This window comes from Ochlerotatus camptorhynchus, unplaced genomic scaffold, assembly GCF_037179485.1.
Source record: "Ochlerotatus camptorhynchus isolate MF236.1 unplaced genomic scaffold, CSIRO-AGI_Acam_v1.1 ptg000711l, whole genome shotgun sequence".
Lineage (NCBI taxonomy): Eukaryota > Metazoa > Arthropoda > Insecta > Diptera > Culicidae > Ochlerotatus > Ochlerotatus camptorhynchus.
The window spans coordinates 88011-106942 of record NW_027041186.1 but is presented as its reverse complement, the minus strand read 5'-3'; the positions used below and the strand labels follow the sequence as shown (position 1 = coordinate 106942).

The following is an 18932-nucleotide window of genomic DNA, read 5'->3' as shown; positions in this document are numbered from 1 at the left end:
CTATGTTAATAAGGCAGATTTCGCAATTAATTGTTTTAATAAACATTTCATTGCTAGAGGCATAACATCTGGCACCGCTGTTTCAATGATACTTTCACGATTGCTAGCAAAGCAGTAAAGTAGAAATGGTTTTCTTTGTGATGAATTTTGTTCACCAAGAGTTTTGTGAAGCAGTTGTTTTGAGTTTCGTGTATTCGATTGCGTTTAATTGTGCTATACTTCGAAGAACACAAGTAAGTAAATACAGTGAATGTGTTTTACTTAGGAAATTTTCGTGTTTTACCCACGAAATACAAGTTTTAAATTTTCGTATTCATAATAAATGAATGTATGTGTAAACTAATGATGATGATTTTATGATATTTAAAAAAGAAGAAGAACACAAAATTACTTACCCTTTGTAGAACCTTAAAGTCTATTGAGCTAAGACTAGAGAATGCTAGAAAAACTGTGAAAGACCATCAAAGCAAACTATGCACCTAGATCCAAATCTTTTCAGAAAACTTGTCAATACGCATAGTTTGAACCGATAACATCATGCAGACATTGTTGTCTTTGAAATGTCTAAGAGCCAGGTAAAGGGCCGAACCCAATGATACTAGGACAGCGGCATAGCGGTACAGCGGTAAATGTACATTTTCAAGGAAGTTCGAAGAACTGCTAGAAATGCAGGGTTATATCAGAAAAATGCGGGATTTAATTTAATTTAAGTTCATAATTATTCTGAAGACCTACAACTGAACAGAAATTCAAACGATGTCCTTTTGATATTCTTCGAATAGGTCAAATTAATCAGGTATTGTTCTGAGAACCTTCAACTAATCAATAAATCAATTGAAACTTTTCGGATATTACAAGAAATCAAAATAAGCAGGAATTGTTTTGAAGGCCTACAACTGATCAGAAATTCAAATAAAATAGTTTCGAAAAAATCGAAGTGGTCAGGTTGATAAAGATTAGAAATTCAAATTTCGAGATATTCTTCGAAGAGGTCAAGTTGATCAGGAATTATTCTGAGTACCAACATCTGATCAAACATTTAATTGAAGTCGTTTGAAAATTTCTTCAGAACGCAGAATAATCATAAATTGTTTTGAAGACCTTACTACACCGAAGGTCGATAGATATTCAGAGAAATTAGCAGAACTTCAGGGAAATTCAAAAAAACTTCAGGAAATTCAAAAACTTCAGGGAAGTTTAAAAAAAACTTCAGGGAAGTTTAAAAAAACTTCAGGGAAGTTTAAAAAACTTCAGGGAAGTTCAGAGATCTTCAGGTAAGTTCGGAAATCTTCAGAGAAATCAAAAGAAAATCAGGGAAGTTCGTAGATCTTCTGAGTAATTTACAGAACTACAGCAACGTTTGTCGTCGTTTAGCGAAATAATCAGTACTTTATAGATGTTCACAGATCTTCAGGCAAGTTTGAAGATCTCCAGATAAATTAACAGATCTTAAGGGATGTTCGTAGATCTTCTGAGTAATTAGCAGAACTACAGTGATGTGCGTAGATTTTAAGATAATTGTTTAGTTCCTTAGGGGAAATTTAAAGAACAGAATTTTAGAGAAGTTTACAGAAATTTGGATAAACTCGCAGAACTGTAGGGAAGATCACATAAACTTAAAGATCCTCGTATATCTTAAGAGTTATTTTCAGTACTTCAGGGCAGTTCAGGCAAATTGGCAGAACTACAGGGAAAAATACTGAATTTCAGGGAAGTTTGTTGATCCTCAGAGAAATTAATTTGCAAAACTTAAAGGAAGTCTTCACATAAATTTTTATTGCTTCAGAAAAATTTGCAGAACTTCAGGAAAGTTTGTACACTTTCAGAGCAATTTTTAGTGCTTCAGGGTAGTTCGAAGGTCTTTAGTGAAATTTACAGAATTTCTGGGAGTACACAGAGTAATTTGTAGATTTTTAGGGAAGATTATAGATCTTCAGAGAAATTTTCAGAACTTCAGGGAAATTCGTAATACTTCAGAATAACTTTCAGTGCTTCAGAAATATTTGTTGATCTTCAGAGTAATTTTCAGTATTTTACGGAAGTTCATAGATCTGCACATAAATTTACAGAACTGCAGGAAAGTTTGCAGATGTTCAGAGATATTTTCAGTGGTTCAGAACAATTGTTAGTTCTTTAAAGAAATTTGTAGGACTTCAGGGATGTTCGTAGATGGTCAGAGCAAATTTCAGAACTTCAGGGAAGTTCGTAGATTTTCAGGGAAGTTCGTTTAGGATTCAAATCATAGCTGATTTTGGGTAGATTTTTTTTTCACGCATAATAGGATATAAACATTTATTCTATTACACCATAAGCTGCACGCCACTGACCGATTAGAGCGTGATTCGTTGCTACAGTTCCAGGAAAAAGCCATACTGATGGACATTGAAACCTTTCGACCATTGCTCGACCAATTTATCGTTTAGATCTGTAAATGACTACCGTGTTATTAGTATAGTTTTCACCCACTAGGTTCTGTATCGTGTGATAAAGACAACGGACAGTTAAGCTGTTGGGAGCTGAATCGGGATATTAACTGAGGGTTTTAAAACCATTCGAATCATACTTGTGACATCCGGAGAGCCTCGTCTTGTAGCATTCGTAGCTTAATAGCCGCAAAAATAAACAACATATTCACGGATGTCGGCTTCTAATTGAAGCTCATAAAGGTCGCCTCCCGACCAACCATTCGTGAAACTTCTTTAAAGTTCTTTATACAATAATAAAGATTTATGTCGGCAATTCTTTACTTTAAATTTTCTATGATTTCGATGTACACATTTAAACATCTTTATTGATCGATACTTACATTATAGATTATTTCTTCATCGGTCATATGATAGTAAACTATAAAGGTGCCATACTAATTTTCTTTTAATTTCGATATGTCACATGGACTTTAGTATTCTTTGCAAATATTCATCAATAAATATTTAAATACTGATATCATCGTAACTTTGAACTTTGACAAAGAACAACAAAGATTGCTATCGATGCACATTTATGATCTCCTTGTTATCGATTTGCATCGCTTTTTAAAGAGAGTTCGAGACACTCGATTTTTTTTTCCACATTAAAAACTCGACTTGCTTCCACAAGACTAGTTCACAGAATGACGCCTGAGCTCCCTACAGTTTTTCTCGTCCAAACACACATTCAAGATCCCCTTCACTTCCGGGTAGTACTTTGCGTTTCTTTTTCATCGCTCGTTTCAGTTTGCGTTCGAAACCATGGAGCTACACTCAGATAAAATATACACTGATTATTTTTTAAAGAAATGTCATATTTGTATTATTAATATTATTAATGTTTTTTATTATTGTTATTATTATTATAGATCGATCTAACTTGAATAAAATATTAATTATTATTGCTATTTTATTCTTCGTTGAATATTATGTTTTTTTCTATCAATTTACATTCGTATATAAATAAATAGCATATACATAATAGGTAGAAACCATCACACGATTAAATCTAATGATAATCCAATCAAATCTCAACATTGTAATAGTATTTATTTTCTATCGGTATATAAATATACATGTTGCCGGCGCCGGTGGTGTAGTGGTAAACGTGACTGCTTTCTAACACCCCAATGGGTCTGGGATCAATCCCAGCCGAGGTCGGTGGGATTTTTCTGAGGCATAAAAATCTCTGGTCACGTCTTCCTTCGAAAGGGAAGTAAAGCCGTTGGTCCCGGCCCATGTGTGTTGTGAATGGGTGCGATATCCTACGCAGGTGTGGAAGCTGCCTTCCTGCACATTCGATTGTCGTCAATGGATGGCAATCGATGTCCGTCGGTGATTGGCACTAGATTGCGGAACAGAGACCGACGTTAAATAAAGGAAAGAAGAAGTAAATATACATGCGAGTACTGTACACGGTGTTTCGCGAAAACCCATTAATGGGTATAAAAATACCCATTTCCGCTAAAAGTGCCCCTCCTTATTTAATGGGTAAACTATGGTTTACTCATAAATGGGTAAATGGGTGGTCTGTCAATAAATGGGTGTTTTTTCACCCATTTTCTTATATTGTGTTTACCGTAAAATGGGTGAAAAAATACCCATTTTTACAAATGGAGGATGCAAGCGCTCGTTGATGTAAAAATGTTTCTATAGAACATTGAAAATAAATGCAGGTGTTCCGCTCAAATTTTTCACGAAACATTATAATACAAATTATCCATCGTATTGATTTATCCGTAAGCCTCTCCAACGTTTTGGATTCTAACATTATTAAGGAGATCGTCTATTTTCGCCAAATATGCTGCGGACAGTAACTGTTTGCATCGAGGTTTGCATTCCCAATGAGCCGGTGACGGAAATGAGACGATAAAATTTCGATGTGTTTTTTCACCCATTAATGGATAAAAAATATACCCATTATTAAACCGTGAACTGATTCTTTTTAATGGATATTTTTACACCCATTTTATGATTTCAAAATTCCCCCATTTTTTGACAGCTGCATACATGGTTTGAAAATGGGTATTTTTTACCCAGTTTTCGAGAAACTTACATAGATCATATCAACCGTGTATGTACCTAAATCTCCATTGACGAGTGCACGGATGGATTTGAGTTCACTCACTCGACAAAAAGTGACACAACAGCGGGGCCCTGTTTACTAAAAATGAACACATGAATAATACTCGCGTAACATTTGAAACTGGTCTATAAACATTTGTACACAAAACTTGTTAAGCATTTTTCGCGCCAACCGAATACGCTCACGAAAACTAACAACACCATCAGGTAGGGGAAATTCTCCCCTTCCGGATAGTGTTCTTAGTTTGCGTGGGCGTACTTCGGTTCTCGTGAAAAGCACTTAGCAAATTATTTCCAAAAGTTGATAGTCCCTTTTCAATTTTACGTGAGCATTATTCATGTGTTCATTTTTAGTAAACAGGGCCCCGCTGTTGTGTCATTTTTTTTCAGTAGATGAACAAAAATTCACCCGTGCACTCGTCTATAGCCGAGTGCAAGAATGGATTTGAGTTCACTCACTCGACAAAAAGTGACACAACAGCGGGGCATATGTGTTCATTTTTAGTAAACAGGGCCCCACTGTTGTGTCACTTTTTGTCGAGTGAGTGAACTCAAATTCATCTGTGCACTCGTCTATTAGGTTTTGCACCGTCGGGGTTAACCTCAATCTGATGACAGTTCAGTGGTACTGTTTACGTGGACTTAGTCGATTTTTTCTTGGGTGGATTTTCTCGATAATTTTTCGGACTGCAGTGAGATGTAAACCACACTTCTGCAATGTCCATGAGCAACATCCTTTCTACGCGCTGTTCCTCGACAATTTTCAAGTTGAAATTCGGAAATTTAAGAATATTTTTTTTCGAAAAAACGACTAAGTGCTTGTAAACAGTACCACTGAACTGTCAAAAAGGTTCAGCCGGCTAACACTGAGTTCATTCTAAAATTCTAAAATTTCCGAATTTTAACTTGAAAATTGTCGAGGAACAGCGCGTTGCAAGGATGTTGCTCGTGAATATTGCAGAAATGTGGTTAACATCTCACTGCAGTCTGAAAAATTATAGAGAAAATCCATTCAAGAAAAAATCGACTAAGTCCACGTAAACAGTACCACCAACAATCAATACGAAACTAACGATTTTAAATTGGCTCACTGCTTGACTAGCCTATTGGTCCCAAGCAAATCGATTAACGTATCCCATTCTAGTCAAAATTCTAGTACTACACAATGTTTGTTTTGATTCGCTATGAAAGTTTGACAGATAAAATGAGGGGTTATTGCGAGGGTTATTGGATTTTCCTATGTTTCGAGGGGTGAATCGATTAGCTTGGGACCGAAAATAGTACCAGAGCTGAGCCAAAACGTTGAGCACGTTTTTTCGGGACCTACTAGTCTTAGAGTTACCTCTATGGTACCACTAAACTGTCGTCAGATTGAGGTTAGTCCCGACGGTGCAAAACCTAATTGTGACGTTGTAATGTTTCTTATTAATGTCGGCTCACATCCATATTCTATGTATTTTTGACAGCTGACTCGGACCTTCGAATTCTGACTATTCAATTGTCAAAATTAACTTGGTTTGTTATTCACGCTAACTTGAAAGTACCCATAAATGGTTGAAAAAGACCCATTTTGAAGAAAAGTGGCTTAACTCATTAAATGAGTACATTTTTTACCCATTAATGCGTATCTGTTACCCATTAATGAGTAATTGTTAATCATTAATGGGTAACAGATACTCATTAATGGGTAAAATTGTTTAATCATTAATGAGTTGAGCCACTTTTCTTCAAAATGGGTCTTTTTTTACTCATTAATGAGTACTTTCAAGTTAGAGTGTTGTTGGTCTGCCTTGATCACTACATTCTTCCCCATCTCTACTCTTGAAACATTATTTTGTAGGTATCTTATTGGAATCTTATCTATTATCAAGACATCTGCAGAACTATTTCAACGTTTATAGTTGATTTTCCTGACCGGCAATCGACACTCATCTTTCAACAAGATCTTCATGTCATCTCGAATTAATTTTATCTACGACAGATGAATCCAGCAAAAATGTTTTATTTTCTGTTTTTTTTACCACACGCACACACATAACATATACATACCTATCACAAACAAAAAGAATAGTACTCGATTTAAGCTAAGCCCAAGTAGGTCGTATTTATTTTTCAGTTCGAACATTGTATTTGGTTTCTATAGCGATTCCGAAACAGTTTTCTCTTCACTGGAAATCATTTTTCTCAGCGTAATCTAGTGAAATACATGGTAAACACGCTAACTTGAAAGTACTCATTAATGAGTAAAAAAAGACCCATTTTGAAGAAAAGTGGCTTAACTCATTAATGATTAAACAATTTTACCCATTAATGAGTATCTGTTACCCATTAATGAATAACAATTACTCATTAATGGGTAACAGATACGCATTAATGGGTAAAAAATTTACTCATTTAATGAGTTAAGCCACTTTTCTTCAAAATGGGTCTTTTTCAACCATTAATGGGTACTTTCAAGTTAGCGTGAAGGTAGTTATCGTCGAATCTTGTTGGACGTTTGATCAAATTCCTACGGCGAAGTGTTCGAGGCTCATCAGCTTCATCCGAATGCAGGAGTGGATTCAAGTTTTCATTCGTTGAAGTCTCTGCAATATAATCCAGTCTTATTATTTCGTTACCAACAGCTTCATCGAGAAATTCAGCGTCCGTTGGAGCAACCGAAATCCCGAAGTTGGGTGCTTTTTTTATTTCCCGAACGTTTCTTGAATATTGAACACCAGTTTGACTCATTATTACAACTTTTGCTCCCTCCCTAGCCACAACTTTAAATCGTTCCGTCCAAAAAATAGGATCTGTCTTTGACTTTCGCTGTTGTGCAAGCAGCACCACGTCTCCAACATTGATGACATTCGATTCTACGTCGCAGTCTCGGAGATCTGCACGGTCAAGGTTGTTGAATGTCGCGCTTTGGAATGGAGGTCCGTTATCACTTTGGATTATCACAGGTAACCCCCAAGTTTGGAAAACTTTACACAAAGCAAAATTTGTGCTTTCTGCATCCATAGATTTCATTTCAACAACCGACAAATTCGGGAGTATGTATCAATAACAATCAAGAACTCACCTGTTCCAAAATTATTGACCGACAAGAAATCTATTTGTAGAATTTCCCATGGTCCATCAGGAAGTTCTCTAGATGCAAGTGGCAATGGAGGATTACGTTTGCACAATAGCGCACATGTTTCACAATTTTTGATGAATCGTGTGACTTCCGAGGACATCTTTGGCCACCAAAAAACTGACGCATAATCTGTTTCACGGCCACTTCACCAACGTGACCACCATGAGCTGAATTAAGAGCTTTCCCACGTAGAGATCGAGGCAGGATCACTCGTTCATCTTTGAATATCAAACATCCCAGGTAATGTAATTTTTTCTTCTGTGCTTCGTATGCCCGTATTTCATTTGGCCATTTCTTGGTCTGCAGCGCGTCGCGTACTAATTGTAGCTCATCATCATCTTCTGAAACCGCTTCAATTTCACTCCATGTTAGTTCCATACAACCAAGATCCAATGCATACAAGAAGTGTTTTTTTTTTTCATCTTCTTCGAATGGGTCGGATTTCTGCGTTTCGGGTATTAGACAAGAAAGTACATCGGCCACATTTTCATTTCCTGGTATATGCTGAATTGAGAAATCGTATGGTTGCAATCTCAAAGCCCAACCTTCTGCACGGGTAACAGCTCTTTTCCCCAATCGATGATTACTGTTAAGGAAATATTGGTTGGCCTCAGCGTCGGTTCGAATTATAAATGATCTAGTCAATAAATAATAGCTCCCATTCCTAGTTGAACACTCAGTCGGTTAACAACGTCCCGGTCTCAGTCACGCGGCATCTAGTTTTTTTTCGGAGTTTTTTTTCCACCCGAGCGGTTTTTTCACCCCCCCATTGGGTGCCCCAAGTGACCAGTGTGCAACAGAGGAAGTGGAATTCCATGGGCCGAGCCCCTTGGAGTTGCCATCCAGCTTTAATTCACCCCGGTAATCCATCCGGTCGTCAAGCCATTTTTTCATTATCGTGCCGACCCACCAACACCAACCATCACCACCAGCAGCAGCAAACGGACCATCTAGCTGCAACGGCTGATAGGTTGTTTACAACCGGCATAAGTATTAGACAATACATTTTGCAAGTCCATTGCCTCCCTATTGTAGTTTAATTTTGCCTCGTGGCGCGTGACTCTGTCTCTCACCCCTGGTAGGGGAGTATGGGTCATAGTGAGACAACTTTTTGCAAGTAGATATAAGTTTTTTTGTTTTTTTTTTTTTGTTTCGATTTTTTTTTTCTTTTTGATTTGTTCGTACGTCGGGCAAAAAATTTAATTACTAGTAATTAAAATTAATTAATTAGTGAAGGTTTAATTTTTTTTTTTCCTTCTTAAGTGGTTGCGCACCGCTTTTGCGCAACACTTATGGCATCTTCCGATGCCTACGTTACGCGAACCAGATACTATGAACCGTCTTCGAAAGGACCATGGGTTGTCTTTTTTCGGTCCAAAAATAAACCTTTGAAAACTCTCGACATAACGAGAGATTTGCTGCGTAAGTATCCGGGAATCTTGGTACACAAAGAAAGATTCAACAAACTGCGTGTAGAAGCACCGACTTATGATGTGGCAAATAAAATTGCTGATCACGAGCTTTTTAGTGTTGAGTATAACATCTACATCCCTTCTCGAGATGTGGAGATAGAAGGCGTGGTCTCCGACGCGAGTCTGACTGTCGAGGACTTGAAACATGCCTCGGGAACTTTTAAAAACTCGACATTCGCTACCGCGCTAGTGAAGATACTGGATGTAAGGCAACTGCATTCAGCATCTTTGCTAGACGGTAAAAAAGTTTATAAACATTCAGACTCGTTCCGGGTGACTTTCGCAGGTTCAGTTCTCCCAAACTTTGTTAAAATTGATGGTGCTTTTTTTCCGGTGCGGTTGTTTGTACAGAGGGTATATAATTGTACCAACTGCAAAAGGCTGGGACACTCGGCCAGCCATTGCGGCAACAAAACTCGTTGTGGCAAATGTGGTGAAAACCACAAAGAGGATTCTTGCCACAAAGAATCAGTAAAATGCGCTTACTGTGGCGAGAATCCTCACCCCTTGCAGGAGTGCCCGATGTACAAACAGCACTCCGATAAAGTGCAGCGTTCAATCTCTGGACGCTCCAAGCAGACATATGCTCAAATGTTGAAGGCTGCATCAGCCGTCCAAGATGCAAACCAATTTTCGGTTTTGTCAGTTGAAGAATCGGACTCTGACTCATCCGATGAAGGTGATTCTACGGTGGTACACGCACCTTCAAAAATGGACGGTTCCTCAAAAAGAAAATGCCCCTCCCCGAAAGTGCGCCGTAAGAAAACTAAAGTCACCTCCAGACGATTGCCAAATTCCCAGGGTAATGGGGATGAAAAAACAAAACCGAAGGCTCCTGTTGATCCAATCCCTGGATGCAGCAAGAATTTTCCGCCATTGCCCAACAAAGATAAAAAAAATAAAAAAGCTGCTCCTCAAACTTCTCAAAAGAAATCCAAGTCCGAACGAGGTTTGCTAGCTTTTTCGGACATTGTGGAATTCATATTAAACATGTTCAACATACAAGACCCTCTAAGAAGCTTAGTTTCTGCCTTGCTTCCAACATTAGAATCATATCTTAAGCAATTGACTGTTTCATGGCCCCTCCTTGCATCAATCATATCTTTCGATGGATAATTCGTCGAACGAGGTCGAAGATATGATCACTGTGCTACAGTGGAACTGCCGTAGTCTAGTGCCTAAACTAGACTCGTTCAAATTTTTACTTCACAATTCTGACTGTGATATATTTGCTCTCTGTGAAACATGGCTTTCTTCCGATAAAGAACTCAACTTCCACGATTTTAACATTATACGCCTGGATAGAGACGATTCTTATGGAGGAGTACTTTTAGGGATTGTTGATTGCGCTACTTCGACGAGCCCGCCAAGCCCCACACGCCCAGAAAAGTTGACTTAGATGGTCAAACCCATCCACACCCATCGTACGTACGGAGGATTGTCGGAATACGGGACGGTGGATATATAAACAACAACACCTATTGTTCGGAGCTTTTTCTGTTCACCTCGGTGTGAAAACAACAACCAGAGCGAGAAATGATGTTGAAGAATTGCAGTGAGGAAAATAATTTACAATACTTTAGTGCTTAAAACTATATTAATATTAAATTTAGTAACATTTGTCCCTGAAAACGACAAATATTGGCGAATTGTGAACAGGTATTTGTTTAATGCAGTAAAATTGTACATAATTCTTTGCCAGTGAATTCTAACCTAAAATAACAATTACAGATAAACAATTCTTAGTAAATAACGGTACATCTATTGTTGAGCTTAAAACTGTTTGTTGGATTAAAACTATCTTAACAAGGTGAGGAAAAGTTAATTGTATGAGCAACATAAAGCTAATTTACGGAATTAAATCTAGTTAAATTACCTACAAACTGACATAGAAGAACAGAGAAGTTTGGATATATTTCTTTGTCGGAACAGTAGAGGCTCGAGTAGAGGTGAGAAATTGAAATTAATTTATAATACTAAGTTAACTTACCTAAATTAATTGTAGATAAATTTTGATAGCACGACACATTTTTTTTTTGGCAAACGTCGAACAAACCAGTTGAGTGGTAGTAAACACTAAAGTAATGATTCTTAATATATCTAAACACAGCCTTATAACTAATATGTCCAAACACCCACAGGAATTTTGTAATAAACCTATAACCCGAACGGTATATTCACGAAATATAGGATATTTTCAACTACCACCCAACATCTTACAAAATTCTTTAAGAACATCGAGGATGTCACGCAAAACATCAACCCTTTCCATGTCAGAATTGAGTTCTGCCATGGGTGCTGTCAGCCAACTTTTCGCTACTGGCACGATCGGTGGTGCAGCAGATAAGGAAATTTCGGCAACCGATGCAGATGTAGTTACCAAAACCAAAAGCCTCACAATCGTGACCAACGCGGAACGCGAAGCGAAGGGCTCAACGGTAACAGGCGCAAGGCGCAATGCAGCTGCGGTAAAAGGAGTTCCTCCCCTTCCTAGTTCTCAGGTAAATTTTGACGTTGCCAATCTTAAAAAGGCTCAAACCAAGGGAGCCAAGCCCAAAATGCATACTGGGACTCATGTCGTAGACATTCCCGTCCGGTCGATGAACGCTGTAGTTTACGCGAAACCCAACGCGCGTTATGATCCGAACCTAAACGTTCGGGTTACTCGGTTCAGTCATTGTGAATTGTGCAATGAACGTGACAATAGTAGAATGGTGCAGTGTGATGGTTGCGATACGTGGTATCATTTTTCTTGTGTAGAAGTAAGTCGCGACATAGCGAATTATTCCTGGATGTGCCCACAGTGTCATCCACACATGTACTTCGATGCAAGTAGCCTAGTGCAGCAGAGACCAATACTCCAGCAGATTCATCCGGTAGATCCACCCCCCAACGTTATGAGATCAACGAAGTCCATCGGAAAGGCAAGCAGTAATCGGAGCAAACAACGCAAGGTTGATCGACTGTTGCAGAAGCTGGAAGAGCAGAAGCAGTTGGAGCAAAGGTTCCTGGACGAGAAATACCGAATCATTGACGAAGAAGATGACGACGACGATGGAACTGTGGTGAGTGATGATGACGTTGGATCCGAGGAGATTTCGAAAGTTCGAGGATGGTTGAGAGATACGGAAAAATGTGGTGAAGATTATGATTCCGGCCTTGTTGAAGAAGATATGTACGATGATCAACCGCAACGTGTCGTTCGACAGGCACCGATAGGAGAGCAGGCAGAACCACGATCAACTCTACAGGGTTTTGTTCCTAATCAACGGTCGACACCTCGAGAGCCAGCTCAAGTCGATTCAAGATCGAGAAGCCGTATACAGGAGCCTCCAGTGACAGCAGACATGTTCCGTCGTCCACCGGCACATTATCCAATGGATCCATTCCGCAAGCCGCTGCCAGCTGTTATTTCAGATAATCAGCACCGCCAGCCACCAGCACCGATTCCAGAACTTCATATACGACCACCTCTACCGCCTGCTTTCGAAAACCAATTCTATCAACCTCAAATTCATCGATCAACGACAGATTTAGGAGGAAACCAGGCTCAACAACCGCAAGCTCATTGGAAAGCTACTCATAACTACCGACCACAGGATTCACGACAGTTTTCAGCTTCAGGAGTTCAGTTCCATCCATCATTGCAAGCCTCTCAGGCAGCTCCAGTTCCAAGAGTCCAGGGCTCACGGCAGATACCCACAGCTGCAAATGGTCAGTTCTGGTCAGAACCTACCTTCGTGCCGGAAAATCAGTATACACAAACTTCAGCATCGAGGAGTCGAATACTGCAAGGAGATACACCATTCCAAAACTCCCACTACCCGGAGCCAGACCCTCGTGATGTCGAAGCGAACGTGTGCATCTTAAGCCGTAATCAGGTGGTTGCACGTCAGGCCGTATCTAAGGATTTACCAGAGTTTTACGGAAATCCTGAAGATTGGCCTCTGTTCTTCTCAATGTACGCTTCTTCTACGCAAATGTGCGGCTTCTCTAACGAAGAAAACATGCTTCGACTTCGGAAATGTCTGAAGGGAAAGGCTTTAGAGGCCGTTCGATGCCGACTACTCCATCCATCCAACGTTAGCAGTGTAATTTCTACGTTGAAAATGCTATACGGTAGACCAGAAGCAATCGTTCAGGCATCCATTAGAAAGATTCGGTCGTTACCATCGCCACAAGTGGAGAAACTTGACACATTGGTCAACTTCGCATTGACAGTTGAAAACTTGGTAGCTACGATAGAGGCATGCGGAGTCGAGGATTTCATCTACAATGCGGCTTTGAAAGTTGAACTGGTGGAACGCCTTCCCCCCGGGTTGAAGCTGGATTGGGCAAAATATTCTAGGAATAACCCAGCACCAAACCTATTACACTTCAGTCAGTGGCTGTATTCAATAGCGGAAGATGCTAGTGCAGTTATGCCAATTGCATCTAACACGCAAAGAAGTCGTGGAACAAAGAATGACGGATTTATAAACGTTCACTCTGACGCAGAACCAGAACGATCCCGATCAATGCCAGCAAAGACACGCGCTGTCCAAGGATCATCTTTGGTGCCAATCACAAAATGCGCCACATGCAAAGGTAGCTGTACCACAGTTGCCAAGTGCAAACGATTTGCCGAACTAAGTCTAGATGCTAAATGGGCAGTTGTACGGGAGGCAAAGCTATGCCGTAAATGCCTGCGGAAGCACAATGGTTCATGCAGACAGCAGAAACCTTGCGGAATTAAAGGATGCACTTTTTTGCACCATCCGTTGTTGCACAACGAAAAGCAGGAGGCACCAGCTACTGGAAGCTGCAACGTCCATCAAGCTCAAACCAGCGAAGTGCTGTTTAGAATTGTTCCCGTGTTGCTCCATGGTCCATCGAAGGTTGTCCGGACGTACGCGTTCATAGATGACGGTTCTGAGCTGACGCTGATGGAGGATAGCCTAGCAGAGGAGCTAGGCGTGAAAGGACCTCGATCGCCGCTGTGCTTAAAATGGACAGGTGGTACCAAAAGAGTGGAGAACGCATCCCAGAAAGTAGAGGTGCAAATATCAGCTATCGGAAATACTTCGAAGCCGCACAGGATGTCTAACGTACATACGATTCAGAACCTACAACTGCGGCCGCAGACATTAGTGTACTCAGAATTGCTGCAACGGTTTCAACACCTCGGCGGACTACCTGTCGAATCCTACAGCAACATCTGTCCTCGAATCCTGATTGGTCTTGACCATACATCGCTTGGGCATGCTATGAAAAGTCGAGAAGGAAAGCCTTACGAACCTATCGCAGTCAAAACACGGTTGGGATGGATAGTTTACGGGAGTTGTTCACGAACACAGCAACAGCCAAGCTACGTGAATGTCCACACGATTAAAGTGTGTGAATGCAACCTCGAGTCTGACGAAAACCTGCACGCTGCTATGAAGAACTACTTCACGTTGGATAGTCTTGGCGTTGTCAAACCAGAAAAAGTTCTGCGATCAACGGAGGATCAACGTGCCATGGAGATGCTTGAGAAGCTGACAATCCCAAAAGAAGGGCGGTACGAATCGGGTCTCCTTTGGAAGTACGATAATGTTCGCTTTCCATGCAGTAAAGGAATGGCTTTTAGAAGGTGGCAATGCTTAGACCGACGTATGCAGCGGGATAAGGAGTTTTCGGAAACTGTGATGGTGAAGATGAGCGAATATGTGGCTAAAGGATACGTTCGAAAGCTAACGGAGGACGAACTCAACGCACATCGGTCTCAGGAATGGTACCTGCCCGTATTTCCTGTTGTGAACCCCAACAAACCGAGTAAGGTGCGGCTAGTATGGGACGCAGCTGCTCCCGCGTATGGCGTTTCTCTCAATTCGCTGTTACTCAAAGGCCCTGACCTCTTGACTTCACTACTTGCAGTTCTTGTCCAATTTCGAGAGTTCCGGATCGCAATTTGCGGGGACATCCGGGAGATGTATCTACAGGTTTTACTGAAGCAAGATGTTCGACTGTGCTTCTTCTGGAAAGACAATCAAGTCAATGCGGATCCGAGTGTGTACATCATGACGGTGTTACCGTTTGGAGTATCGTGCGCTCCAAGCATTGCGCAATATGTAAAAAATACAAACGCTCAGCGATTCGAGAAAGATCATCCGACAGCCGTTCGAGCCATCGTTGATCAGCATTACGTCGATGACATGCTCGCAAGTGTCGAAAGTGAACAAGAAGCTATAGACCTTGCACGGAATGTTAAGAAGATTCATGCGGAAGCCGGATTTGAAATGAGAAGTTGGATTTCGAACAGCCCGGCTGTTCTGGAGGCGTTACACGAGCGAACGACGGAAGGGAAGGACCTTAATATGGGAGAAGGATTGACAACCGAGAAAGTACTCGGAATGTGGTGGAACACGGCCACTGACTGCTTCACCTTCAAAATCTCTCCACGATATGATCCTGAGCTTATGTCGGGACATCGAAAACCAACGAAGCGTGAAGTGCTCAGAACGTTAATGATGATCTTCGACCCTTTAGGGCTCATTGGTCACTTCTTGATGTTCCTGAAGGTGGTACTGCAAGAAATTTGGAGAACGTCTGTCGGTTGGGATGACCCCATCGAAGAAGCACAATTCGAGTTGTGGATACAATGGCTGAAGGTCCTTCCTGAAGTGGCGAAAGTGGAAATCCCGCGTTGCTACAGGACGACCACATCTGCTGGATACACCAACGAAGTACAGATGCATACCTTCGTCGACGCTAGTGAGAAGGGCTTCGCCGCAGTGGTCTATCTGCGATATAAGGAGGGACTCACCATCGAAACAGCGTTGGTTGGATCGAAGACTCGTGTGGCACCAATCAAATTTCTGTCAATTCCCCGTTCGGAGCTTCAAGCTAGTGTAATCGGAGTCAGATTGGCGAACAGCATAGAGCAGTCCCTGTCCATCAAGGTGAACAGGCGCTTCTTTTGGACCGATTCAAGTGACGTCATCAGCTGGCTCAAATCTGATCATCGTAGGTATAGTCAGTTTGTCGCTTTCCGAGTGAGTGAGATACTAGAAGCTTCGGAGGTCAGCGAATGGCAGTGGATCCAGACAATGAAGAACGTTGCGGATGATGGAACTAAGTGGAAACGGGCGCCAGACATGAGTAGAACTAGTCGATGGTTTAACGGGCCGGAATTTCTCAAGACCCCTGAGGGAGAATGGCCTATGAAACTACACATCGATAGCACCACCATGGAAGAACTGCGTCCCCATTTACTCGTTCATGTTAAACAACCGGAGCCAATCATCGATCCTCAAAACTACTCTAAATGGACTCCACTTCTACGTCGGACCGCATACGTGTTTCGATTCATCAGAAACGTGAGTACAACCAAACCAGAAGAAAGAACCGCTGGACCACTGACGAATTCAGAGCTGACCATGGCTGAAAACTATCTGTTCCGGTGTGCTCAATGTAGTGCTTACGCAGATGAGATAGCGATGCTTTTGGATATACGAGCGTCCAAACACTCCACGAAGACTATACCCAGAAGCAGTCCAATATATCACCTTTGTCCGTTTTTAGATGAACATGATGTACTCCGTGTTCGTGGTAGGACCAGCGCTTGTCCATTTGTTCAGCAGGATACGGTGAATCCAATCATCCTTCCACGAGATCATCAGATTACACATCTCATCATATCGCATTACCACAGCAAGTATCATCATCAGAACCACAACACAGTGATCAACGAGTTGCGGCAGCGATACAGCATCCCTCGTCTAAAGGCTGCCTACAACAGTATTCGTCGATGCTGTCAGCAATGCAAGCACGACCGTGCTCAACCACAACCACCGGTCATGAGTGACTTGCCACTGCCTCGTCTGGCTGCCTACGCTCGTCCGTTTACTTATATGGGGGTGGACTACTTTGGTCCATTTATGATCATCCTTGGACGCCGTCTCGAGAAGCGTTGGGTACTTCTCGCCACTTGTCTTACCACTCGCGCCATCCACTTGCAAATCGTTCACACTATGACTACCGATTCATGTATTATGGCATTAAGAAACGTCATGGCTAGGAGAGGTGTACCAGCAGTCATATATAGTGACAGAGGTACAAACTTCCAGGGGGCAAGTAAAGAACTCGAAGAAGCTATGGCGAATTTAGATCGAGAGCGGCTTGCAGTGGAGTTCACCTCCTCACATACTTCCTGGAACTTTATTCCTCCCGCCTCACCACACATGGGTGGAGCATGGGAGCGACTCATACGAACCGTCAAACAAAACCTTGGGAAGCTGAAAGCCAACAGAATGCTATCCCATGAAGTCCTCGAAAACATGCTACTGGAGGTTGAGAATATTGTCAACTCTCGCCCGTTAACCAGTATTCCTCTCGACGATGACCAGTCGCCAGTGCTAACACCCAACCATTTTTTAATGGGATCAAGCAACGGGTTGAGACCTTGGGTACCGTTCGACGACAGCTCAGAAGTACTCAAAAATTGCTGGGAACTGTCTCAAGCCTTGGCCAACCAATTTTGGAAACAGTGGCTCCGAGACTATCTTCCTTCCATCACTCGTCGGACGAAATGGTATACGGAGGTGAAGCCCATCAAAATCAACGACATCGTTGTCATCGTGGACCCGAAACTTCCTCGGAACACCTGGCCTAAAGGCCGAGTTATTGGGATCAAGCAAGGTTCGGATGGACAGGTGCGAAGCGCTACTGTTCAGACTTCCGGAGGTATCTACGAGCGACCAACTGTGAAGCTTGCCGTGCTCGACGTAGGCGTTGGAAGCAATGCACATCACGATGACCAGAAGCGCATTACGGGGGGGAGTGTTGATTGCGCTACTTCGACGAGCCCGCCAAGCCCCACACGCCCAGAAAAGTTGACTTAGATGGTCAAACCCATCCACACCCATCGTACGTACGGAGGATTGTCGGAATACGGGACGGTGGATATATAAACAACAACACCTATTGTTCGGAGCTTTTTCTGTTCACCTCGGTGTGAAAACAACAACCAGAGCGAGAAATGATGTTGAAGAATTGCAGTGAGGAAAATAATTTACAATACTTTAGTGCTTAAAACTATATTAATATTAAATTTAGTAACATTTGTCCCTGAAAACGACAAATATTGGCGAATTGTGAACAGGTATTTGTTTAATGCAGTAAAATTGTACATAATTCTTTGCCAGTGAATTCTAACCTAAAATAACAATTACAGATAAACAATTCTTAGTAAATAACGGTACATCTATTGTTGAGCTTAAAACTGTTTGTTGGATTAAAACTATCTTAACAAGGTGAGGAAAAGTTAATTGTATGAGCAACATAAAGCTAATTTACGGAATTAAATCTAGTTAAATTACCTACAAACTGACATAGAAGAACAGAGAAGTTTGGATATATTTCTTTGTCGGAACAGTAGAGGCTCGAGTAGAGGTGAGAAATTGAAATTAATTTATAATACTAAGTTAACTTACCTAAATTAATTGTAGATAAATTTTGATAGCACGACACATTTTTTTTTTTTGGCAAACGTCGAACAAACCAGTTGAGTGGTAGTAAACACTAAAGTAATGATTCTTAATATATCTAAACACAGCCTTATAACTAATATGTCCAAACACCCACAGGAATTTTGTAATAAACCTATAACCCGAACGGTATATTCACGAAATATAGGATATTTTCAACTACCACCCAACAGGGATCAAAAAGTGCTACCCTTTCTACAAAATTTCCGTTCCTGCTCTATCCGGCGTCGAAATCGTTGCTTGCCAAATAAATGTGAAGAACAAAGATCTTTGCATAGCTTCA

At 41.2% G+C, this 18932-nt stretch overlaps 1 protein-coding gene across 1 annotated transcript; it reads left to right on the top strand.

The window, feature by feature from the left end:
• Positions 1 to 11434: 11434 nt before the first annotated feature.
• LOC135714762 (uncharacterized) lies at positions 11435 to 18004 on the top strand. Its single transcript, XM_065238132.1, has one exon. The coding sequence runs from the start codon at positions 11435 to 11437 to the stop codon at positions 18002 to 18004; it is 6570 nt and encodes a 2189-aa protein (XP_065094204.1).
• Positions 18005 to 18932: the final 928 nt, after the last annotated feature.

Bases quoted from the DNA above. Each gene is read 5' to 3' on its own strand.
- LOC135714762 (XM_065238132.1), top strand. From the start codon at position 11,435: ATGGGTGCTGTCAGCCAACTTTTCGCTACTGGCACGATCGGTGGTGCA.